At 30.2% G+C, this 27,150-nt stretch overlaps 1 protein-coding gene across 1 annotated transcript; it reads left to right on the top strand.

Moving 5' to 3' along the window:
* The first annotated feature begins 5,959 nt into the window (after window positions 1-5,959).
* LOC129910567 (synaptic vesicle glycoprotein 2A-like) lies at window positions 5,960-26,939 on the top strand. The gene is made up of 7 exons (XM_055987993.1): window positions 5,960-6,408; window positions 11,324-11,458; window positions 23,470-23,794; window positions 23,860-24,226; window positions 24,294-24,747; window positions 26,461-26,617; window positions 26,685-26,939. Exons 1-7 carry the CDS (start codon window positions 6,372-6,374, stop codon window positions 26,905-26,907), a joined length of 1,698 nt encoding a protein of 565 aa, XP_055843968.1. The 5' UTR covers window positions 5,960-6,371; the 3' UTR covers window positions 26,908-26,939.
* Window positions 26,940-27,150: the final 211 nt, after the last annotated feature.

Here is a 27,150-nt window from a genome sequence, read left to right as displayed (position 1 = left end):
GCTCTAGAGCCGCCATTTTGTTTTTTTGGATTTGAAAAAATTTGTATCAATACTTAATAATGACAGTAATATCTTGTTCTTTTAAAAAGTTTAATAAGTGCTTTCAGTTTTTCATAAAAAATTATTGAAAAAGCTGTCGTCCAGAGGGTTTTCCCCCCTTAAGAAGATTGCATGGATAGAGATAGTCATGGTGCAATTTCGTTAACAAATGTTGTAAAAATGATATTAAACTCTCACCGCCTTTGAATCCTAAACGACTTTACCATAATTGGCATTGGTACTAAAGCAATAACTCTATCACTGTTGCGCCTTAGAGTTAAGAGAGTTTTCTTGTTTAATTGTTAATAAAATTTAGGGACAAAGTTGAATTCCATCTGTTCTCAATATTTATCTAATAAATCAATAAATTTTGTTGTTCCTATTTTGTTTTTTTGTACTTATGAAAATTTGGTGTAATAGTCGATAGAAGACGTGCAACAATATCCTAACTCCAACCTACTTAATAATGCCTAGGCTAGACCTTATAAAAAAAAAAACCGTACCAAAAGCATTCAAAAGCTTGAGAACAAAATCCCTCTGGGATATAAATATTGTTAAGTTCAAATGATTCAAAACTAGGTCTTCCAAATACCCTTAGTACATCATTTGGCGAAAAGTGCAGGATTTTTAAGCTTACAGATAAAAATATGTAATAATGAATCTCATAGAAAGGATTCTTACGTTTTTAAAGTACACATAGACTAGATAACAAAATAGTAATTTAATTACCTTTGAAATAATTTAGAAGAAGTGCGTGCGTCACTTTCTTATCAAAAATCATGCATCATCTAAATTTACCTAAGCTTACGCTGTTTCTTGAATGAATTTTATTACTTCCATGTTAAAGCCATTTATTATGATAAGGATTTGTATTTATAGTTTGTTAATATTTGATCCAACATTTCATGGTGAGTTCTTTACCCTAAAATTCAAATAACATAGATTTTATTACTGTTCTAATTATAACTGATGATTTTTTTTAAAATAGAACATTAGATAAACAAATATTCATAATATTTTTGTTCCACGAAATTGCTGCATCATTTAAAAGACATCATGGAAACTTTGTGAAATAAATATTACTGTGTTTGTGATGCACATATGATATCTTAGCTTAAATTAGATTAAAATACTAAATTCAAGTTTGATTTAAGAGAATTTTTAAATCTTAATATCAACTGCATGTGTGTATTTATTTGTTCAACAATAAAAATCAACGAGAAATACAAAAGGTTTTGTTTTCAAATTATTTTTTTTATAAGCTTATTATAACTACGAGTAAATCACTTATATGATAAGAGTTAGAAATCAACGTGCCAGTTTTATATTGAATGAAAACTCTTCCCATTCAAAAATAAAAAAAAAACAGTTTAACAAAATAGTTGTTAAGGAAGGTCTAATATATCACAATTATATATTATATTTATATTTATTGACAATCAGCACTTGAATTATTCGTTTAGCTGCATAGTAGCCGCTTCCAAGCGCACTTGGTAATATTTTGGTTGTAATTTAACTGGGTAGGAATTACCGATATTGAATTAAATGTTATGTTACCATGTTATAATATACAAAAGTAAATGTTTTTTAATAAAGATATACATGAGTACAAATTAGTTCTAGTTGAAAACTATGACATTGCATCTTTTCAACCTGGATACCAAAACGATTGACAAAAACAATCTAGTTCAAATTTAGCACAGATTGATTAACATTTGTCATCGAGAATTGTTAAGAGCAACCTATGTATTCAAAATGCTCCGAGTTCCTTATTGAAGTTTAAAAATGTTGAAAATATTTAACAGTCAACACTCCAATTTTTTTTGTTGGACACTTGTTATGTAAGGTGAAAGGTCGTCAGTAGTTCCTTGATACATCTTTTGTATGTATTTTCTCAAATATTCGTTTGAATTTAATTCAATTTCTACTTTTCTAAAAATTTAGTGTAAATCACAACAAAAATGTACATTAGCCATTTTTCATTCCAAATTTGAAATCTCTTGGACAAAGGCTTAAAAACATACATTTTTGTTCTTTTTCTTACAGTTTATGGTTTGTTGAAATTAAAAATTGGCCAAGTTGTTATCTTATTTTTTAATTTTTATTCATATTTTATCAATTAAATTGCTTTAAAATTTTATTAAATCATATACATACCTATACAAATGCATATAGAAAATTTTATATTTATGCGTTGTACAAATGTGTCACATGATATGTCACAAAATAAACAAGAAAGTATCATTTGTGTATACAACGCTTTATGAAGCAACCCAGCTTTGCCCTTTTTTGCTGTTATTGATCAGAATGAGAACGAGCATTTTAAATTAATATAAAATTCTTATATGAACAGACCATTGAAATATAGACACCATCTTCAATTAAATTCCAGAAATCGTTATGCTTTGAGGCTTAAGTGGTTTTACTTTATAATTTTCCTTTCATGAATAGAATTTGCACCTCCTATAATAATAAACTTATCTCAAATTTGTATAGGATATATTTTTCTTTTGGCCTGATAATGGATATACAACTTAATCTTGTTTCGTACCGTTCGATTTATTGAATTGAAAGTGAATACTATTTAGTTTAACTTATGATATTTGAGAGAAATCCGTATTGTAAGGATTACAAACATGATTTGACAGAATAATAACTAGGAACAAAAAAAATAATTTTGAACTAATTTTCTCAAAAAAAAAAAAAAAAAATTAAATAGTATTCATTGAACAAAAAAGTTTTGCGAGGATAGTCCTGCTCATAAATTAGAATGAGTTTTTTTATTACCCTTGAACAAAATTTAACATCCGATATCTTGGCACAGCTCTCAGGATTGTTTTCAATACTAATTTATCAATAAACCTAGTTTTAAGAGCAAGAACTTTGTCATGAAATCGGACGTAACATTCTCTTAGTGGATAAGTAACATGAAAATGTTATTAACATTCTCAAGCAATTTAGAATCAAATCGCCCAAAAAAATTATTAAGTAATGTTTAAGATGTCCAATTGGTGGTTGGTAAATGGTCCTGGCAATACTGTTTGTTAAAGCGGAAGTTTGGCTATTAATGCGTCTCGATTTCATATTTCGTAATCAACCCAATACACTTTGTTTATATTGACTCATGACCTCAGATTAAAAACAAGTATTGAGCAGATGAACCAATTTGGATTGATTTTGCAATTTCGTAGAACAAAAGATTTGTGTATCAAAGTGCAACATTGCTTGGTAAAATGTTGACGTATTTTTGTCTGGTGAAGATAAATCTATGCTCAGTGCGACAATTCGTTTTAAATGGATTGAAATAATGCATTTATAAATAAATATACAAAACAAAAACAAAAAGGCCCTTAACCCTTAATGCTAAAAAAACATTTAAAAAATTTAATGATAAATTAGTAGATTAATCAGCTCAGGGTTGTGGAATATTCCATCAGACAAATCTCAGTTAAGAGTCATGACCAAATTATTAATCCCATTGCATTACTTCTCGAAGCAGCACATTAAGAAAAAACAATCGATTTTGGACTTTAACATCAGCTACGCATACTTACGAAGCTGGACATTAAAGTCCTTCAAAGAAAACTGTTTAGAGCTAGATAAAATCGGCGTTTTGATCGGGTAACTGAGAATATTTTAAAAACAGAAATACCAAAGCACAAAAAAGTTTGACTTCACAAAACAAAAAATCACTTAGAAAAACAATGGAATTGCGTTTTCAAGGTTACTTTTTTGATTGTTAAACTTAGCAATTTTGCTGTAAATAATAAATGCAAATGCATCACTTGTGACAAAGTTGCTTGGAAAATCTAAATTTTTTTTATATTTTCGTTTGGATACAGGGTTAAACCAATCACTGCAAAGAGTGTGGTTGATTGTTTAACGAATGTTGTGAGTTTTGAAATGTCTTTCTGTTTTGGTAAAGAAGGTTGAGCATGGTAATGGTCAGGAACCAACTTCCTGTAAATAAGAGTGTAGTAGGCCAATTGCTAGAGAACTTGGCTGGACACCATATTTTGATAATATCCATCTACCTTTTGATAACCCTTCATAAAACAAAGACATTTTTGATGCAAAGAGCCAAGGCCTTATGGCCTCTCAACCATTCATGTGTCCGTGTTACTGATGCTCAAGAATTAAAGGGACCTACAATTTTCTGCAAACTCTAAAATATGAAGAAAAAAGCCATATACAAAGAAGTAGTAACCATGAAAAAAATTTCTAGATGGTGAAGCAAATATCAATGATTCTTAAAAGCTAAATGAATTTTCTTACGGATAAAATACTTGGCTTATTAAAATGAACAAAAGTTTTTAAATCCTTTCGAACGTATACCAATAATTGCTTTGGTTTACAGTATAGTATTATCTGTGTCATCAGATCACAGACTAGTTAAACACAAAGAAGTAGTAACCATGAAAAAAATTTCTAGATGGTGAAGCAAATATCAATGATTCTTAAAAGCTAAATGAATTTTCTTACGGATAAAATACTTGGCTTATTAAAATGAACAAAAGTTTTTAAATCCTTTCGAACGTATACCAATAATTGCTTTGGTTTACAGTATAGTATTATCTGTGTCATCAGATCACAGACTAGTTAAACACTTTCAGAACTATCTGGAAGAATTGAATGCAAAAAATCACAAAACTGAAGTGGCTTTTTTATTAATAGCGTGAGTAAATGGATAGAACAATCAAATGACCATAACATAATAATAAAAAAAAAGAATGAAATGAAAAAGGTATAATTCGCGGGTCTTCAAACAGAATTATGGACATCTAAGACTTACTCACCAGTTGAGAAACCTTGAGATACAGGGGCGCATTAACATTCTTTAAAAAAATATTGAAATTATGCTATGCACTGATTTCTTTGAAATTTCCGAAGCAACAAGAAGAGAGTGACCATTCTTAAACTCAGTTTGATATCTTTCAAAGCTAAAAAAAAAACATATTAAACACAACAAGACTACATCTAGATTCCTCAAATAGGACTTGTTTGCTTAAAATCCAAACCTATCTCCAATCTCTCACAGTATTTGCATACAATTAAGACAACAATAAAATAAACAAATCGTTTTAAATACTGAGCAATCCTATATTGCAACCCCCAGAGCAATATACAAATTTCAATTAAATACAATTCAGAGTAAAGCCCAGATGTCTCCTCAAATGACAAGACGCTCCTAGTAACAAAGAAGAAAGTCACCACAAAATCGCCAGCAACCAGGCAAGATAATTAAACAGTCTCATAGAATTTTTTGTTTTTGTTTTTTTTTTTTTTTTTGCACTTATACCAAAGAGTATAGGTACATTATTATTTAAATGATATCAATCCAATACACTGAAATAACAATCTACCCCGCTAACTGCTGAATTATCATATGAAAAATATTTCATAACCTACAGTTGGTTTTGGGTTCTATGGTTCTTAGTGGTGTGGTGTTCGTTAGCATCTTGCACATAGGAAGTTGGGGCTTGGGGGTGTAAAGTAAAGTAAAATAAAGTAAATTTCTTGTCTTGACTTTTTTTTTCTGTTTTGAGTTTATTGCATAAACGCGGGGATTAAGTCAAATTTGAATTCGCTTTTGCTTGTTGGATAAGTATAGAGATGGTTTTCGCTTAGTAAATATTGACACCACTCCCACTTTTTTTGTTTTTGTTATATTTTGATATAAAATGATTGTTTGAACACGTATTAGAATGAACTGAATTTCTGTTTACTCTGACAGTTAGAATGTTTTCTTTTTATGGCTATGCACATAGGTATCTTTTCTATCTTTGTTCGACGAAGGGGTTGATTGTTATAGTTCATTTGCATTGGATTGTATCTAGTTTTAGTTAATAATTTTGAACCGATTTCCGACGACGACGCACGACACGAGGTCATGGGCTTGAGCTAGAGAGGGGGTACCTAAACTTCCAATAATACTAACAATTAGTTTTCACCTAATATGCAAGGAATATCTATGATTCTCGTTTGAGGAACAGATCTCCTCAGCCACCAGCAAGCCACCTGTTGTCTTTTCATCCCCTATTATATTGATAAATATGATGGTGTGAGCTTGTGTTGATACTTCCACTTATTGGAGTATAAAAACATTGACACTGTGACAAATTGTGATCAGTTTCAAGGCAGATTCCGGAGCTGGTAGTTTTACTTATTTGAAAGATAAAAAGGCTGCCTCAATTTTTTTGGTTTTGAAATGTAAATTTGTTTAATATTTTTTTTTATTTCATTTAATCACTTGGTTTGATTTGTTTCAATAAAAAAAAAAACTTTAATTGGTGTTAATTATAAAACAAATTTAAAAAAAAAAAAAAAAAAAAATGTGTGAATATCGCGAGAAAACTGGTGAAAAAGAAGGTGTGTTTAAAATTAAGGACTTCAAATGTTCTTAAATACAAATTTAATGAAGAAAAGAGAGTTTTTCAAAGCCGACTAAAAAAATGAAAAATGAAATCAGTTTAATAAAAAATATTTTCAAAAGAAAATTTAAAAAAAAATATGTAAAAAAGATACTTTGGTATTTTTTTGTAAAAGAAGATATCCTTGAATGCTAAAAAACAATGTTTTTGAGTATTATCAAACTCATTTAAAGTGCAAAATAAAACAAAACGAATATTATTGTAAAGTGAAAATTTTTTGAGTTTCCTCTTTTTTTGAAAAATTTATAGTGTCGAGCCTGTACCATCCGTATGTTTTGTAATTTAAAATGTTTTCTTTCAAAACTCAATTTTTGCATTGGTTGAGTTTTTTAATTAAAATTTTTGAAAAAAAAATGCAAGGCCCTATTAATTTTTCGAGTATCCCCAAACTTCAAAACTTTTGTATCGTTTGTTTTATTTTTTGGGTGCAAAAGAAAGGGTTTCTGACCTAAGAAATTTCAAAATGTTGTGAATTGTGATATATAAGTGTTTATGTTTTGTCTAATCCTTTAAATGTTTCAAGTTGCAATTTGCCACCTACATATTTAAAGAAAAAGCAACCACCCTGCAAGCTGCAACATTTTCGTTTTAAACCTAAAATTCATGTTTTAATAAAATTTCAATTAATTTTGTAATTTGTAAGAATTTGATTGATAAATAAAGAACAGCGTGTACATAAATTCGGAATATATGTATGTAATACTATTTCGGATTTTTTTTAAAAGGTTCTCAAAATTACCTTTTCCTTGCATTTGCATGTGTATATAATACTTGGAAATCAATTGAAATGAAAACAATTTATTGAGTTTTCTGCCCGATTTTAAGCAGCGGAGTAGTATCTTACTCTCGCCAGAATTGATTTATTTGGGTATATAAATTGGTGGACACTTTTTATTAATACATTATTTCTTTAGCAATGTGATTTAACTTTGCTATAATCTAATTTGCAATGTTTAAATAAACATTTAAATATTTTCACAATAAATGCTAATTTTTCGAGTTTTCATATATATTGCTTCAAAGAATTATGTATTATTACCAATACCAATTCTTAAAAGAAAATCAAATACGCAATAAATGGCTCCTTTGAATTCCATAGATGAATAACACGGTCTACTATAAATAAATTGTTTCAGAACTAACTAAAGTATCACCTACAATATTTTCCTATTTGAAATGTTGTAACTGATAAATGTGATAATTAATTATTTTATAATTAGCGCATTTCGTCTCAACACGTGCTTAATATTTTTGTCAACAAAATCTAAATGAATATGAGTCGGTTTGTTTGCATCTGATGTAACTTTTTGTATTAGAACCATTCATTTCTGTTGTATTTATCATTCGTTACAATTTCTGTTGATATAAATCATAAACTCTCAAAGATGAAAAATATAACGAATCTTCTAAGAAAAAACTCAAAAGTTCTTGAAAATGTGTCCAAAAACCTAAAAGACGTGGATCAAGGTAAAAATAACAAAATCAGACACAGAGAAAAATATGAAATTTTAAGATTTGTCGATTAATTTTAAGCCAGGGGTCTTCTTGGCTAAAAAACCTTGCACAGATCCACTTGGTTTAGTACAGATTCCATTTGTTTTCATTATCTATTTTTTTAATTTTGATTTCTTATCGAGATAATCTCGTTTAAATTACAATACTCCATGCTGAATACATAGGTTCCTTTTTTGAAAAAAAAAAAAAAAACAAAGCCCATCTCTTAATTAATCTCAAGTTCCAAAGTTTGTATTAACTAACGAGCTAAAAATTTCAGCATCTTTTTTAACTTGGTTTAAGTTTTATCATCTTAAAACTTGATTGAAGTCCGAATATCAGATTGGTTCCAGCGAAATAGCTATAATCATAGCCTAACAACCATAAGACTTAATGGAAGCACCTTTAAGTTGTCCTTGGTGTTAGTTAGAAATTATTTGCTTTACATATCATTAAACATTTAAAATCGTTTAAGAACCAACTGGCTGGAAGATAACTCCTTTTAGTAGAAGCACATAAATAAGTGAAAAATATTAATTATTAACTACGTTCATTGCAAATTTTAAAAAAATTTTCACGAAATTGAAAAACTGTTCCTTCCTTTACTAAAATTTAATTTGTTCTAAATTTTGATGTTATTACATCAAAAGCCAAAGCATCAAATGATCACTTAAAAAAAAAAGGATTTGCCTCCTTGACTTTTTACCGACTTCCTAAGAGGAGGAGGTATTCAATTCGTCTGTATTTTTTTTTTTTTTTTTTTGTAATATGTTTAAAATAAGGTTACTATAAGTTTAATAAGCTGTTATAAATAAAAAAAAATGAAAAACAAAAACAAAAACAAAAACCATTTAAATTATCATTTATGTTTTTTGAACTTTGGTTAAATTTTCTCAAGAAACGGCAACGCTATTTTTCGAATACCGTAAAACGGGGATATTTTGGCCCTGCAGGTGCAAATTTCCTCAACAGACTGAAAGAGATTATTCATGTCAAAAGCACAAAAACGGACAAAAGGAATTGTAGAAATTAACGATAGCGAAATGAAATTAGTCATATTTGTATTTTGTAAGAATCTGCGTTAGTGTATATTATTTAAAAATTTTCGTTTTTATGGTAGATAGGTAATTGTTCCAAACAAAATATTTAAATACAAAAAAAAAAAAAAACTTTAATTAAAATCATCTGATCATTTAATATTGGTTTTGGTTGAATTAACATAATTCCATACCAGCCAATTATTTTCATAGTTTGTCATTACATTTTTTTAAAACTGACGGCAAAAACCACTTTCAAATTGATCCCGTCAGTAATTTGAATTATATGAAGTATTAAACTGGAAAAAATCATGATTTCCCGTAAATATACTATGAACTATGGTAATTGAGCTCCTTAAAGTATGTTTCGCTAGATTGTTTTTGGCTCAGTTGTTTATTATAGGGTACATGCAGTCTGTTATTGCCAAAACATTATTAAAAAAAAAATATTAATATTTCATTAAAGTTAGTCGCCAGTGCTCATTAAATTAGCAAGAGTATATAAAACATATACATTTAACAAAAATAAAAAAGTGCGTATACACCCTAGTGTACATTTTTTTATCTATCAAGAGAAAGGCATTAGCTTAATTCAATGAATGAATTTGTTGTTTGTACACTTATCTAAAATTATTTAAGAACACACATAACATAACTTAACTTCAGATGGTTTATATCAGCCGTTGGCAATGACCTACCTAATTAGAAATCAATAAATTTCCAGTGAATATTTTTTTGCAAAAACCTATTAGATTTGACCCTGTAAAATCAGTCCATAAATTCTCTTGCTCATTATGGCGTACATAAACACATTTATATGTATAGTCCAAAGTAATTTATTCAATTTCTTGGCATGTGCCTATATCTCCAATTTAAATTAGATGATCGAACAGAGACCATCCCCCTCTAAGAATCACATTATCAAGATCTATAGCAAATTTCGCACTCAATTAATTGATATAATTCATTGATGTGTTGGTAGGTTGATTCTTGACTTGACCATGAGAGATCTCTTCTTCCAGTGTGCACTGGAATAAAGGTTGTTTTTTTTTCAATAAAACATGGGTCAATCGATTTGTCACGTCATAGCTTTATGATAAATTTCTTGTTTACATACAAATGAATTTTTTGTTTTATACAGGGTGTCCCAAAAGTAATGGATCAAACGAAATATGCTGATTGGGGAACTTAAGGGCTCTCAGAATTTGGTAACTTGTTCATCCCAAATCCTTACGGTTTTCGATTTAATGCAATTCTTGTGAAATTTCGAAAAATCCCTACTTGGCAACAGTACTTTGCTTCCTGCGCCCATTATTGATTTTTGTTTTTTAAAATTCTTTTACGAAAACATTGCCATATAATTAGAAACAATTAATTAATCAAAATATTTTGTATTCCATACGCCATTTCGCTGCAAATTAACTAACAGTTTCAAGTTTTATAAAAAATCTATTTCTAACTTTTATTTGAGAGCAACACCACAAAAAAAATTTGTACGGTGTGAGAATGGTTTATTATTTTAAAAAGTTGCCCTGTTATTGTGGTTTTCAAAAAAGTATAAAAGTTTCCAAAGTTGCAGTTAGATCGCAAAATATTACAATTTTAATTCAACAAAACAGGGTTTTTCAGAGCAGAAATACGAACAAAAATAGAGACTTTTGTTCAAAGAAAAATAAACAAATAACAGTTCGAGAAAATGTATTTATTTTTGGTTGTTTTTTGTTCTGAAAAACCCTGTTTTGTTGAATTAAAATTGTAATATTTTGCGATCTAACTGCAACTTTGGAAACTTTTATACTTTTTTGAAAACCACAATAACAGGGCAACTTTTTAAAATAATAAACCATTCTCACACGGTACAAATTTTTTTTGCGGTGTTGCTCTCAAATAAAAGTTAGAAATAGATTTTTTATAAAACTTGAAACTGTTAGTTTATTTGCAGCGAAATGGCGTATGGAATAAAAAATATTTTGATTAATTAATTGTTCCTTATTATTTGGCAATGTTTTCGTAAAAGAATTTAAAAAAACAAAAATCAATAATGGGCGCAGGAAGCAAAATACTGTTGCCAAGTAGTGATTTTTCGAAATTTCACAAGAATTGCATTAAATCGAAAACCGTAAGGATTTGGGATGAACAAGTTACCAAATTCTGAGAGCCCTTAAGTTCCCCAATCAGCATATTTCGTTTGATCCATTACTTTTGGGACACCCTGTATTTTATATTGGTCTTAATTATTTGTTTATTGATCTTTTATACTGGAACAAAAATCTTTGAAACAATACAATTCTCATCCCCTCCACATTCTTACTTTCTTTTTAGACAAAAATGCCACAGTTGCTACAGTTGAGACTGGAATTGCAAGTAGCACAATAACATTGGGAACTGATGTCATCGCTGGGCAACCCCAACCGGCAAAGGGTTCGGAATACTTCGAGAATGCTCTGCAAGCAACAAGTAAGTCAAACGATGTTAAATTTAATAGCGTCGCTATTTCAATTAAGTTTATTAATAGATTGCTTGGCGTCTGTCTCGACTTTGTTAGGCAGAGGCAGGTCCCAACATCTAACGATCAAATTTAAAATTAATACCATTTCATTGAAGTAATAAGACATTAAATTGAATAGTTGTGACATCATTTATTAAATTTTTTTTTCAAGTGTTGATTTGAGGAAGACTTTAAGTCGATGGATGTTGTTAGAGACTTGTTGGATAGATTGTTTGATATTATTAAAAAAAAATGTTGATCGTGACTTCGTGGCTTTTTCGTTAGCCACAAAAATTGATTAGGAATTCTTTTTTCTAACGATTAGGAAAAGTTGAAATCAAACTTAAATGTTTTATTTTATTCGTGATAAGAATTGTTTTGGGTAATTTGAATGAAAAATTTAAAATGACGTTAGCATCTGGCTGACCCACATGAATTCAATATAAGAAACAGGAAAAAGTATTATATGTATTGAAGATTTGGAAATTCTAAAGCTTATATTTAAAATAAGGTTATCTATTATATAGCTACTTTGAATTTGAACTAAAAAAGCAAGTATGTACTTGAGACCCAGTATCTACCTATAACTTTTACGTCTTTTAATACACAAAAGTACATTTTTTCAAAAAAAAATATTAAAAAAGGTTGAAAGCAATTTCTAAATATACCTATTGTGCAGCAGGAAGACCGTTTAGTACTAAAAAAAAAAAACAGGAATATCTATTTTTTTCTATTTTCGTTTGATAGTCCAACTGATGATTGACAAATCAGGTTAGTAACGGTTCAAAATTGACCTGGTCATAACTAACAAGTTTGAAGAAAATCGGTTCGGCTCCGCGAAATTAGGCCCCAGGAAATAAGGCCCCAAATTGGGGTATTTTTTCATAATGAAAATATGCCCCAATGAAACAAGGTCCCATCGAAATGAAAAAATCCCCCAAAAATAAATGAAATAAAGCCCCAACTTGTTTTGAACTTTTTTAGAAAAATGAAATAAGACCCCAATTTTTCTTTTTCATAATTAATTTATTTTTGGTAATGAAATTACCAAAACCAACCGAACCATCTTTATTGACGGAACTTTAAAAATTGTTCCTCAAGGATGTTTCAAACTGTTGTTGTGTTTTTTTTTTTCGTTTATTCTGTTACTTACTAATGCTTTTTTCAATGATCCCTGATGGTTTTTTACATTGAAATGCATTAGTTTGCAGTGCAGCACGATGTTTACATTTACATCCAATGTAAACATCGTACTGCAAACCATCAGGGAGTAACAGAATAGCTGAAAAAATCGCGCGATTTTTTCAGCTATTCTGTTATTTAATATTGCTTTTCATTGTAAAGATCGTGCTGCAAACGAATGCCTTTCAATGTAAAAAACCAACAGGGAGAGTCCACAATATGCGGTACTTTGCCAATTCTGGGTTCTTGATAAGCCGAATTTAACAACAGTTTTTTTAAAGATAATTTAGTATAGCATTTTAATGTAAATTATGAAATATGAAATAAAGCCCCAAATTGTTTTTAAAATAAAATGAAAGTAAGCCCCAAAATAAGTGTTTGGGTCTAATTTCATGGGGGCCTTATTTTGTAATGAAATTATGCCCAAAAAACAAAATGAAACAAGGCCCCAAAAAATGAAATAACACCCCAAAATTTGAGAAATTTCGTTGTTGTTGTTTTGTGTGTATTTTTTTGGGGCCTTATTTCATTTTTATTGGGGCCTTATTTCCTGGGGCCTTATTTTGCGGAGCCAATCGGTTCAACCAGAGGCGGCGCTAGACCAAAATGAGGCGTGTGCTAGAGTAAATTTTCGGGGCCCCTGAGAAAATGAATTTGGACTATTATTTTGAAAAAAAGTATCAAGTATCAAGTTCAAAATTCTAATAACAAACTTAAGACAAAACGTTTCATTTCAATGTAAGACCTGTTCCTTTGGGAGGTGGCAAAGTACTACTAGTAGTTTACTAGCGATTTCCAAGACAGTATATGATAGTACTAGATTAACCAAAACATCTACTATTAGAAGACTACCACTTCCAATGGAACAGGGCTGTAGATGAAAAACAAAAGGCACGACCCGATCTCACGAACTTTTTCTTAAGTTTCAGATTGCTTTAATTTTTAAAACTTTTTATATAAATAAGATTTTTTGTTAAATATTCTAAAACGTACATATCAAAAAAAAAATAATTCGTTCTTCAAATCAAACAAAAAAACAGCATCTAGAATGAATTTCAGCAATTTGATGGTTCTAAGAATGCGGTTAGGCTAGTCTCACGTTAGTCTTAAAATTTGAAAATTTACACTTTACAAACAACCTGTATCTAATATAGCTGAGTGCCATTGCTATATTAAAATAAAAAAATTAAAATTTATCAGTAGGAAGAAGGAAATAAGGCCGGGATTTGTTTCTTTCTTTAAACTATTGTTTTTTTTTAAATCACTTTTATTATGTATATGATTTCTATGGAGTTTGGTAATAACAACATAAGTCCAAAATCGTCGTTTTGAGATAAATGCATTTTAAATTTTGAGAAATGCCCCCAAATACAATTTTATTTAATGCAAGTATATTGGGATGCAATTATTTTTTAAATTATCAAGGGGCACGGCAGTGCCCAGCCAAGTTCTCTAGCAACTTTGGCACTACACCCTTATTTAAAGGAAACAACTCAGGCCATTTTAGACCCCTCTGTAATTTCCACACCAAAGATGCTAGAAATTTCAAACTACATTTGTTGAGCTGGTCAAAACCAAACACCTCGCAAAATTTCAGCCTCCAACGATGAGTAGTTTCTGAGATATAGGGCTTTAAAAATCGCAAAAACCGTAACTGACTCACTGACTCACTGATTCACTGACTCACTGACAGATCATCAAAATTATGGAGAACTTCCCGATATCGTAGAAACTTGAAATTTTACACGGTGATAGGACTTGTGCGGTATACAAAGGAAAAAATCGAAAACTTGAGATTTTCAATTCAGGGGGCGTGGCATCCGCCCATTTCCGCTGAATTTTCATAAAATATTATAGAGCACTTCTGATTATCGTAGAACCTTTAAATTTGGTAGAATGTCGATAGATAAATGTCGATAGATAAATGTGGATAGATAAATGTGGATAAATAAATGTGGATAGATAAATGTGGATAGATAAATGTCGATTGATAAATGTCGACAGATAAATGTGGATAGATAAATGTGGATTGATAAATGTCGATAGATAAATGTCGACAGATAAATGTCGATAGATAAATGTGGATAGATATACGTGGATAGATAAATGTGGATAGATAAATGTGGATAGATAAATGTCGATAGATAAATGTCGATAGATAAATGTCGATAGATAAATGTCGACAGATTAATGTCGATAGATAAATGTGGATAGATAAATGTCGATTGATAAATGTCGATAGATAAATGTCGATAGATAAATGTGGATAGATAAATGTGGATAGATAAATGTGGATAGATAAATGTCGATTAGGGTGGGTCAAAAAAATCGAAAATTTTTTTTTTGATTTTGTACTCCGAAAAATCGGTTGCTAGACCCCTCTAGAATATACACACCAAATATGAGCTCTTTATATTAATGGGAAGGTCCTCCGCTTTGCAATTTTCCATTTTTACATCAAGCTTCTACTAAAAAAAAAAAAATTTTTTTATTAATTTACTTTTTAGCAAATTTCTTTTCATATTCTTGTAGAAAATTGAACGCTCTACAAAAAAGGCCTTATACACTTTTTTCGTTTATCTAACCGTTGAATAGATATTTGAGGTCCAAAAATCGAGAAAATCTTTAAAAATTCGTTTTTTGTTCTTAATTTTGTAACAAATTGAAAAATTATAATGATCAAACGCGCAAGACATATTCTTGTTGGAAATTGATTGCTCCACAAAAAAGGTCTTATTAACTTTTTTCATTTATCTAACCATTCTAAAGATATTCGAGGTCAAAGTTAAAAAAAATATAAAAACATTTTATATTTTTAAAAAATTTCTAATTCACTGAAACTTCATTATTTTTAAATTAGCAAGATATATTCTTGTAGGGGCTTAAACGTTCTACAAAAAATTCCTTGGAATGAAATTGATTGCTTTAACCGTTTAGAAGATATTCGTATCCAAACCAATGCTCACTGATTTCAATAGTTTTCTTATGACCCGTATGCATTGCGACTTGGATACGAATATCTTCTAAACGGTTAAAGCAATCAATTTCATTCCAAGGAATTTTTTGTAGAACGTTTAAGCCCCTACAAGAATATATCTTGCTAATTTGAAAATAATGAAGTTTCAGTGAATTAGAAATTTTTTAAAAATATAAAATGTTTTTATATTTTTTTTTTAACTTTGACCTCGAATATCTTTAGAATGGTTAGATTAATGAAAAAAGTTAATAAGACCTTTTTTGTGGAGCAATTCATTTCCAACAAGAATATGTCTTGCGCGTTTGATCATTATAATTTTTCAATTTGTTACAAAATTAAGAACAAAAAACGAATTTTTAAAGATTTTCTTCATTTTTGGACCTCAAATATCTATTCAACGGTTAGATAAACGAAAAAAGTGTGCAAGGCCTTTTTTGTAGAGCGTTCAATTTCCTACAAGAATATGAAAAGAAATTTGCTAAAAAGTCAATTAATAAAAAAATTATTTTTTTTTAGTAGAAGCTTGATGTAGAAATGGAAAATTGCAAAGCGGAGGACCTTCCCATTAATATAAAGAGCTCATATTTGGTGTGTATATTCTAGAGGGGTCTAGCAATCGATTTTTCGGAGTACCAATTCAAAAAAAAGACTTTCGATTTTTTTGACCCACCCTAATGTCGATAGATAAATGTGGATAGATAAATGTCGGTAGATAAATGTGGATTGATAAATGTCGATAGATAAATGTCGACAGATAAATGTCGATAGATAAATGTGGATAGATAAATGTGGATAGATATATGTGGATAGATAAATGTGTATAGATAAATGTCGATAGATAAATGTCGATAGATAAATGTGGATAGATAAATGTGGATAGATAAATGTCGACAGATAAATGTCGATAGATAAATGTGGATAGATAAATGTGGATAGATAAATTTGGATTGATAAATGTCGATAGATAAATGTCGACAGATAAATGTCGATAGATAAATGTGGATAGATAAATGTGGATAAATAAATGTGGATAGATAAATGTGGATAGATAAATGTCGATTGATAAATGTCGACAGATAAATGTGGATAGATAAATGTGGATTGATAAATGTCGATAGATAAATGTCGACGGATAAATGTCGATAGATAAATGTGGATAGATATACGTGGATAGATAAATGTGGATAGATAAATGTGGATAGATAAATGTCGATAGATAAATGTCGATAGATAAATGTCGATAGATAAATGTCGACAGATTAATGTCGATAGATAAATGTGGATAGATAAATGTCGATTGATAAATGTCGATAGATAAATGTCGATAGATAAATGTGGATAGATAAATGTGGATAGATAAATGTGGATAGATAAATGTCGATAGATAAATGTGGATAGATAAATGTCGGTAGATAAATGTGGATTGATAAATGTCGATAGATAAATGTGGATAGATAAATGTCGACAGATAAATGTGGATAGATAAATGTGGATAGATAAATGTGGATAGATAAACGTGGATAGATATATGTGGATAGATAAATGTCGATTGATAAATGTCGACAGATAAATGTCGATAGATAAATGTGGATAGATAAATGTGGATAGATAAATGTGGATAGATAAATTTGGATAGATAAATGTCGATAGATAAATGTCGATAGATAAATGTCGATAGATAAATGTGGATAGATAAATGTGGATAGATAAATGTGGATAGATAAATGTCGATTGATAAATGTCGATAGATAAATGTCGATAGATAAATGTGGATAGATAAATGTCGACAGATAACTGTCGATTGATAAATAATGTCGATACATAAATGTGGATAGATAAATGTGGATTGATAAATGTGGATATATAAATGTGGACAGATAAATGTCGATAGATAAATGTGGATAGATAAATGTGGATAGATAAATGTGGATAGATAAATGTCGACAGATAAATGTCGATAGATAAATGTCGATAGATAAATGTGGATAGATAAATGTGGATAGATAAATGTCGATAGATAAATGTCGATAGATAAATGTGGATAGATAAATGTGGATAGATAAATGTGGATAGATAAATGTCGATTGATAAATGTCGATAGATAAATGTCGATAGATAAATGTGGATAGATAAATGTCGACAGATAACTGTCGATTGATAAATAATGTCGATACATAAATGTGGGTAGATAAATGTGGATTGATAAATGTGGATGTATAAATGTGGACAGATAAATGTCGATAGATAAATGTGGATAGATAAATGTGGATCGATAAATGTCGATGGATAAATGTGGATAGATAAATGTGGATAGATAAATGTGGATAGATAAATGTCGATAGATAAATGTGGATTGATAAATGTGGATAGATAAATGTCGATTGATAAATGTCGATAGATAAATGTCGATAGATAAATGTCGATAGATAAATGTGGATAGATAAATGTCGATTGATAAATGTCGATAGATAAATGTCGATAGATAAATGTGGATAGATAAATGTGGATAGATAAATGTGGATAGATAAATGTCGATAGATAAATGTGGATAGATAAATGTCGGTAGATAAATGTGGATTGATAAATGTCGATAGATAAATGTCGACAGATAAATGTCGATAGATAAATGTGGATAGATAAATGTCGACAGATAAATGTCGATAGATAAATGTGGATAGATAAATGTGGATTGATAAATGTCGATAGATAAATGTCGACAGATAAATGTCGATAGATAAATGTGGATAGATAAATGTGGATAAATAAATGTGGATAGATAAATGTGGATAGATAAATGTCGATTGATAAATGTCGACAGATAAATGTGGATAGATAAATGTGGATTGATAAATGTCGATAGATAAATGTCGACAGATAAATGTCGATAGATAAATGTGGATAGATATACGTGGATAGATAAATGTGGATAGATAAATGTGGATAGATAAATGTGGATAGATAAATGTGGATAGATAAATGTCGACAGATAAATGTCGATAGATAAATGTGGATAGATAAATGTGGATAGATAAATGTGGATTGATAAATGTCGATGGATAAATGTGGATAGATAAATGTGGATAGATAAATGTAGATAGATAAATGTCGATAGATAAATGTCGATAGATAAATGTGGATAGATATACGTGGATAGATAAATGTGGATAGATAAATGTAGATAGATAAATGTCGATAGATAAATGTCGATAGATAAATGTGGATAGATATACGTGGATAGATAAATGCGGATAGATAAATGTGGATAGATAAATGTCGACAGATAAATGTCGATAGATAAATGTGGATAGATAAATGTGGATAGATAAATGTGGATTGATAAATGTCGATAGATAAATGTGGATAGATAAATGTGGATAGATAAATGTCGATTGATAAATGTCGATAGATAAATGTCGATAGATAAATGTGGATAGATATACGTGGATAGATAAATGTGGATAGATAAATGTGGATAGAGAAATTTGGATAGATAAATGTCGATAGATAAATGTCGATAGATAAATGTCGATAGATAAATGTCGATAGATAAATGTCGATAGATAAATGTGGATAGATAAATTTGGATAGATATATGTGGATAGATAAATGTCGATAGATAAATGTCGATAGATAAATGTTCATAGATCAATTTTCATAAAATATTATAGAGCACTTCTGATTATCGTAGAACCTTGAAATTTGGTAGAATGTTAGAGCTCGTTGTTTATTCAAATTAAAAAAGTTAAAATTTGAGAATTTCAGCCAGGGGGCGTGGCAACTGCCTATTTCCGGTGAATTTTCATCAAATATTATAGAGCATTTCTAACTTTCGTTTTTTAGTAAGATATGTTGTTTTGACCAAACTATTTTTCGTTCAAGAATAAGATTATTTCGAGTTGTGTCCTATATTTTTTTTAAAGAATTTTAATTTTTCGAACGAAGGAACTTAGTTGTGCTGTTTTGACCAAACACTTATTTAAAAGTATAAACATTTTTGATTGGTCAAAACAGCACAAGTTGGAGTTATGCCATTATGATCAAATATAATTTTAGAAAAAAGGATTCAAGTGTGGTTAGGGCCATTGAATATCTTTGGAACTAGTTTACTTAGAGTTATGCAGTTAAGACCAAACGAAAATAGATTTTCGAAAAAAATGAACTTATGCTGTTAATACCAAACTCCATAGATTTCTATTAGAAAATCGTTTTTTTTTTATTTCTTTTGTATAGAGACAAGATTTACATCAAAATGTAATTTTAGGAATATTGAGGACTTATTGCTTCTTTTAATTGGTGATTCAATTTTGCTTTTGAGTTGAAGAAGAAGAGACCGGAAAAAACCAAGGAGCTCCCAATGCTAAATACAGGAAGATATATAAAAAATTGGAATTGTTTTTGTTGATGTTTGATTTTCTCTCCTAGATACTTATCAATCATTTAATTTTTTTTTTTACGAAATAACTGATAAATTATTCGCATGTTTGTTTGAGCAAAATTTTTGATTTAAAACGGGTTTTTAAAGTTTGGTGGATTGTAAATCCGTCCGTATTTTGAAACATCAATGAATCCGCAAAATGTGTTCGAATATGGAATTTCGAACAGCGAAAAATCGAAAATTCCACTGAAGAAAATGGTCCTTTTTAATCATTAAATTGGCGGCGGAAAACAGAAATGTTCTTAAGTCCTAAGTAACAAAGTGTTCAAATTTCTAGAAAGTGTAAAAAATCAGTTTATATAAATTGGGAGCGTAAGCGAGCAAAGAATTTTTTTAAGGGAAGTAAAGTTTACCCATTCTTAACCTTTACAAAAACTTATTTCATACAATTTTAAATACCTATACAAAATTGAAAAATAGAAAAAAGAAAAAAAAAAAAACAGTTTTTATCACTGAGATTTTGTATTTTAAATTTAATTGGGAATTTTAAAAGCAAAATTTTATATAATCCAAGTTGCTGGGCAAACTAATTATCTGCTTCAGTTGAGAAAAAAAAAAAACAAACAATAATCTTAAATTGTTTAATTTATTTTTTCTTTCCTACTTTTGCAAAAAGTGGCCAATGTATGCTTCGACTCATCTCGATGGAATTATGGAAATCGAGTGGAAACAAGCCAATTTCAATTATTTGATTGTTTTGAATAAAGAGAAGAGACATGGTTTTTCGGATTTTATTATTTCTGAGACATTTTCATTTAGCGACCGCGGGGCCCCTCTAAGAGCGGGGCCGTGTGCGGGGGCACACTCCGCACACCCCTTCCGCCGCCTCTGGGTTCAACAGCATTTGACTGTAACTCGTGTCCTTTTTTGAATTCTCTTTCATCTTACAGTTCATGCCAAATTCGTATAGAAAGTTTAAATTATGGAAATAGAAGATTTATGTTTCTATTCCAACCTTATAAAATAATTTCTTAATTAACTAACCACCTAGATACAAAATGAAATATGTATTTCACCCTTTCAAGTAATCAAGGGGCACGGTAGTGCCCAGCCAAGTTCTCTAGCAACTTTGGCACTACACCCTTATTTACAGGAAACAACTCAGGCCATTTTCGACCCCCCTCTAACTTCCACACCAAAGATGCTAGAAATTTCAAACTTGCTATATTTGTTGAGGTGGTCAAAACCAAACACCTCACAAAATTTCAGCCTCCTACGATGAGTAGTTTCTGAGATATAGGGCTTCAAAAATCGCAAAAACTGTAACTGACTCACTGACAGATCATGAAAATTATGGAGAACTTTCCGATATCGTAAAAACTTGAAATTTTACACGGTGATAGGACTTGTGGTGTATACAAAGGAAAAAATCGAAAATTTGAGATTTTCAATTCAGGGGGCGTGGCATCCGCCCATTTCCGCTGAATTTCACCAAATATTATAGAGCACTTCTGATTATCGTAGAATCTTCAAATTTGGTAGAATGGTACAGCTGGTAGTTTATACAAAGGAAAAAATTTAAAATTTGAGAATTTTAGCCAGGGGGTGTGGCAACCGCCCATTTTCACTGAATTTTCATCAAATATAGAGATTTTTAATTCTACAGCCATACCTTGCAAAAAGTAGTGAAATCACAATAAAAACATTACTGTTAAAAAAAGAGCCAAGTTCTCCTATGTTGAAATTATGCTAGCACAAAAAGTATTGAGATGTAAAAGTGTACCAAGTTCTAAAGTTTGGGTTCAAATTCGTATCAATAAAATTTTGATTGCTTACTTGGCAATTTTTTAAATAACTTTAAAAATCGGTAATTATGTAGAAGAAAAATTGTCAAGAGAACAATCAAAATTTTATTGATACGAATTTCAACCCAAACTTTAGAACTTGGTACACTTTTACATCTCAATACTTTTTGTGCCAGCATAATTTCAACATAGGAGAACTTGGCTCTTTTTTTAACAGTAATGTTTTTGTTGTGATACTTCTTTCTATATGAAATTCATAAACCAAACCTTAAATAAATACCCAAACAAGAATGAAATTAGTTCCCTAAGAGCCAATATTTCAATAGCCAGATAAACCCCAGTTAAGGATTATTCCTAGGAATAAATTTTTTTTATTTTGACATTTATTCTTCTGATAGTCTAACTGATGATTGAAAAATCAGGGCTAAGTGGGAAAAGATAAGTCCCCAAATTGTAAGTTCAAAGCATTGAAACTACGAGCCTGGCTTGATTGGAGCAACGAAGTGGCTTATGTGACTGACACAAAACAAAAACTATTTAATACTTTTTGAAACCACAAGCTATGGAAAAGCGGGACTGACCCCAAATTGAAGCTATAATCCTGGGTACCCGTGATGTGGACCTTCTAAAGTATCAAAAATTTAAAGAACTGTCAACAGAGAGGTCCTTCCTAAAATGCCTGTCAATGAAAACAGCTCTGCTATGCATATGCTAAATAAAACCACAAAACAAATTTTTTTGAGGTGGAGATTTAGAATTTTCGATTTTCCATCCAAATTACATGGGCATAATTGAGTTGTTGTTTTTTCTTCTTCTTTTGTTTTCGCCAATAAAATTTCATATAGAAAATACTTAAACATTTTCCAATAGAAAATGTACGCTCTTCAAAAAGATTTCAAATAATTTTTCGCCAAACTCATAAGTTCAAAAGCTATTAGGTCGAAGTTCATCTATATCAGATCAGATCTGAATACATACCTACAAAAAAGTGGAAAAGCATTGAAAAAAATTGTTTTTACTATAGCCATATCCAAAACTAAGATTACTTTGTCAAGTTTTGAAAATATATAAGTCCAAAAATTTTATTTTCTACACACAAATTTTTAACTTTAATCTTTTAAAATGAACGTCCTCAATAATGTGAATAAATAAAATATAAAATAATGCAAAAATGACATTCTTTTCTTTTGTATTCCAACACAAAAATAAACTTAAGAAATTTCAATTTTGTAGCAATGTGAATACAAAACGTTTGACTTCAAATAAAATGTTTGTAACCATTCTCATTAAACTTTTATTCTTCATAGAAGATAAGACAAATGTTTATTTTTTAATATAAAGAACAAGAACTCGTGACACATAATTTACTGCTTTTGGGCACCTTACAAGCTTATCGTTCATACTAGACAAGGCCTTGACAAAAAAAATATACCTGCTAGACGTATTGTAAACTTTGGTTAAGCCCTTTTTTTATTCTAATGATAAATACCTAACTAGAATTTTATCTTGTAAAGGGTTTCCTACATTGTGTAATAATGAACTATAAATAAAGATAACTTTAGTGTAAGATAAAGATACATTTACATATATTAAAGATTTTCGTTTTCTTTTTGATTACTAATTTTCTTTAACTTTTTTAAGAATTCGGCAAATTCAACTATTTCGTTATCCTGATATCCGGCTTAATTCTTTCGAATGTTTTACTTGAAACACTGGGGATAAGTTTCGTATTACCTGTTTCACAATGTGATCTTCACCTAACCATCAAAGAACGTGGAGTCTTGAGTGCCATTGGATTCGTGGGGATAATCACAACTTCACATTTGTGGGGATTTCTAGCCGATACAACAGGTCGAAGACAAATTATACGACCAACTTTGCTTATAGGATTTGGATTTACAGTGCTATCAAGTTTTACAAATAATTTTTGGGCACTAGTTATTTTGAGATATCTAAATGGATTTTGGTAAATTTAATAAAAAAAACCTAGAAAAATAAAATTATTAAATTGAACTATTTCGTCCTTTTTAGTATATCTGGTGGTTCTGCTACAGTCTATGCTTATCTTGGAGAATTTCATACGGAAAAGACACGATCTAGAGCCATTATGGGTGCGGCATTCATCTTTGGAGTGGGTGCAATGATAATGCCAGCATTAGCATGGCTTGTTATCAATCAAGAATGGCGGCTGGATATTCCATTTCTTGCTATAACCTATAAACCATGGAGACTCTTTATGGTGGTTTGTGGGATTCCAGGTTTTATATGTGGACTTTGCCTCTTCAAAATACCAGAGAGTCCGAAATTTTTGCTATCTCAGGGAAAGGATGAGACAGCTTTGGATATTCTCAAGTCAATGTATAAGTGGAATACTGGAAGACCAAAGGATGAGTTTCCTGTAAGAAATTTTCTTTTTCTTTTTAAAACACAATAAATAATAAAAAAAAATCCTTATTTTTGTACAGTATTCCCGAGTTTTGGAAGATATAGATTCATCAATGAAACCCAAAATTGTTCTACCCGGAACTAGTCCCTGCGTAGCATTGTTCAAATCAATGTGGGCACAAACTCAACCACTATTCAATCGGGAATACATGCGAACAACTGTTTTAATTTGTTCAATTCAATTTTGGATTTTTGTAACATCGAATGGAATGTATATGTGGTTTCCACATATTCTAAACAGTGTTGGAGAGTTCATCAAGGAGAACCCTAACAATACGACTTACATCTGTGATGTTGTTTATAATAAACAGGCAATACTATTCGAACAGGAAAATCATCAGGTTGAAGAAGTTTGTAATGAAAAATTAGAAATCTCAACGTATCAACATTCGTTAACGTTGGAATTGTTTTATGCTCTGGGATTTGCTGTTATTGGAGCTATTATAAAGAATGTGGGGAAGGTTTGGATTTTGTGTGAGTATAATATTCATAAAACACGTAAAAACAAACACATTGTTGAGCTTTTCCGTCGGGTATTACGCTCAGAAAAAACGTCTTGTTTTTGTTTGAAATTAAGGATCTCTACATTTCTTTCGCTCGCACAAACACAATTTTAAACAAAATAATTGTATGGCATCCATAAATATACTTGATTTCTATTGTAACAGCACTTACGTTCCCCTCACTCAAAAAAAAAAAAAACAACACCTATTCACCCAAAGGTTCGTTTCATTCGCTTCGATGATGTATTCAACGTTTAAACTCAAGTGTAGAACCTGTAGGCAGGGGCGTACACACCATTGGGGCAAGTGGGGCGGTGTACCGGGGCCCCCAACACGCCAGGGCCCCGTAAGGAGACAATGTAGAGAAGGCAACTGCAACTGGTTGTAAAAGTATAGAAGCAAAAAGATAAGATACTTGACATGAATCACTTCGGACACAAGAGAGACAAATTATATTTCTCAGTGTGGTAGCCAGCCACATAATATTTCATCTAAAAAAAAAGTATTACCTTAGGGGTTCCAAAAAAATAAATTGCTTTTTTGAAAGAAAAATTACATAAAAAAAATTATATCAAAGGGGCCCCAAAAAAGTAGGCTTGCCCTGGGGCCCCGACAACTCAACGTACGCCCCTGCCTGTAGGTACACGAACCATTGGCTTTTTGGGACTAATTACAGAATTTTTTCCCTCTCCTATGAAGTACATTTCTGTCAGAAATGTAAAGTTATTCTTATATTACTGAGTTTCATTAGGGTGGCTCATCTATTTTTTTCCAGTCAAAAAACTATGATATTCTTATAGACACTTTAGTTTCTTGCTTCGTACCTCCAAAGTGAGTAGTTTCATTATTATTACTTATTTTTTTTTCAATACCCTCACATTTTCTCTACACTTAAAAAAAAAAAACCTTTTACATGAAAAAAATGCAAGGACTTATTTCATCCGTAATTCCTATAGCAAATACAAGATTTTTTAATAAAGTTCAAAACGGTATCATCTATACCATTGATTTAAACGGACTTATTGCGTATTTTTCTTATTTCTAAAAAAAACACCCTTTCATCAAAAATGTTTGTAGAGACTGCTTTTTACCAATTTTCAATGGGGTACCATTTTTTGTCATAGTTTTTGTTTGTGCTATTTCTCAATTCATATCTTCTTTAAAAAACACGCTTTCACTCGAGATATTATTTTTTTAGATTGTGTTATTTTATTGGTGAAAACACCGATTTTTAAAATCAACAAAATTTATGTCAGCTGTTATGAAACCTTTAACTCAACCCCTAAAAGAACACCATTTGACCAAAAATGTTTTTGATGCCTTTGTCAGCTTCTTTTAAAAAACTTATTCCGAATTCTATCGCTATATCATGTTTTTCACATGTGTTCTGATTATGTTTTGTCGGTTGTATTAAAAAAAAGCACCTTACGCTTAAATCGGCAAAAAATTTTCTTAGCGTCATTATATTGATCTTCATCAAAAATTTAATTAAAAATATTTGTCACTGTTTGTTGTCTTCACCACCGCCCTTTTTTCGCGAAAAAAACACCCTTTAACCCAAAATTGTTGTATAGCCTTTTTTTTTATTCTTTATCCTTATAGTCTTTTTTTTATTGATTGATTTTAATACTATATTTACCTATATTTGAAATATTAGTTTTATAACACTAATTTTATTGAACAGTTGTAACACTTGGAGTTTGTGGTATTTGTGGAATCCTCACCATTTATGTCAACCTACCAATGGTTGCCATTTACCTGTACCTTATCTTGCTCCTGTGTGGCTTAGGAATTAATGTCCTCAGTGCTGCAACCGTAGATTTGTATCCAACAAGGCTGAGGTAAAAAAAATTTTTTCATTTCAATATAACTTTTCAATATTTATTAATTTTAAATTTATTTCCATAGAGCAATGGCAGTCTGCATATCCCTGATGATGGGTCGTTTGGGCAGTGTGGTGGGTGCTAACATTGTGGGCTTACTCATCAGTCACCATTGTGAAAGTGCATTTTTAGCAACCGGAATCTCGTTAATCTTAGCTGGATTTTTAGGATTTTTCATTCCAAAACCAGTTAAAGGAGGTTCAGAATCACCTCGACGTGTTAGTCTCATATCAATGACGGGGAACTGATAAATTTAATGTTCTTATGAAAAAAAAGAAAATGTATTTTAAAGTCTGATATATCTTACCTGAGAATTTAAAAATAATTATTAGGTTATGATTTTTCTTTTCGTTTGCAGTTCAAAAAAAAAAAACAAAAATGTTTTCATTTTGTTACAAAAAAAACATACTCTTAAGCTGTAATCGGTAAAAAAAAATAATAGAATAAGTTAGTATTTTTTCACAATAAAAAATTTGTTTGCAATAAGAATG

Source organism: Episyrphus balteatus, chromosome 2 (genome assembly GCF_945859705.1).
Source record: "Episyrphus balteatus chromosome 2, idEpiBalt1.1, whole genome shotgun sequence".
In the NCBI taxonomy this organism is placed as follows: domain Eukaryota; kingdom Metazoa; phylum Arthropoda; class Insecta; order Diptera; family Syrphidae; genus Episyrphus; species Episyrphus balteatus.
This window is presented reverse-complemented; position numbering and strand designations above follow the sequence as displayed.

Bases quoted from the DNA above. Each gene is read 5' to 3' on its own strand.
- LOC129910567 (XM_055987993.1), top strand. From the start codon at position 6,372: ATGTGTGAATATCGCGAGAAAACTGGTGAAAAAGAAG. The intron at 11,459-23,469 runs GTAAGTCAAACG...AACTTTTTTAAG, and splicing joins GAATGCTCTGCAAGCAACAA to AATTCGGCAAATTCAACTAT. The intron at 23,795-23,859 runs GTAAATTTAATA...CGTCCTTTTTAG, and splicing joins AGATATCTAAATGGATTTTG to TATATCTGGTGGTTCTGCTA.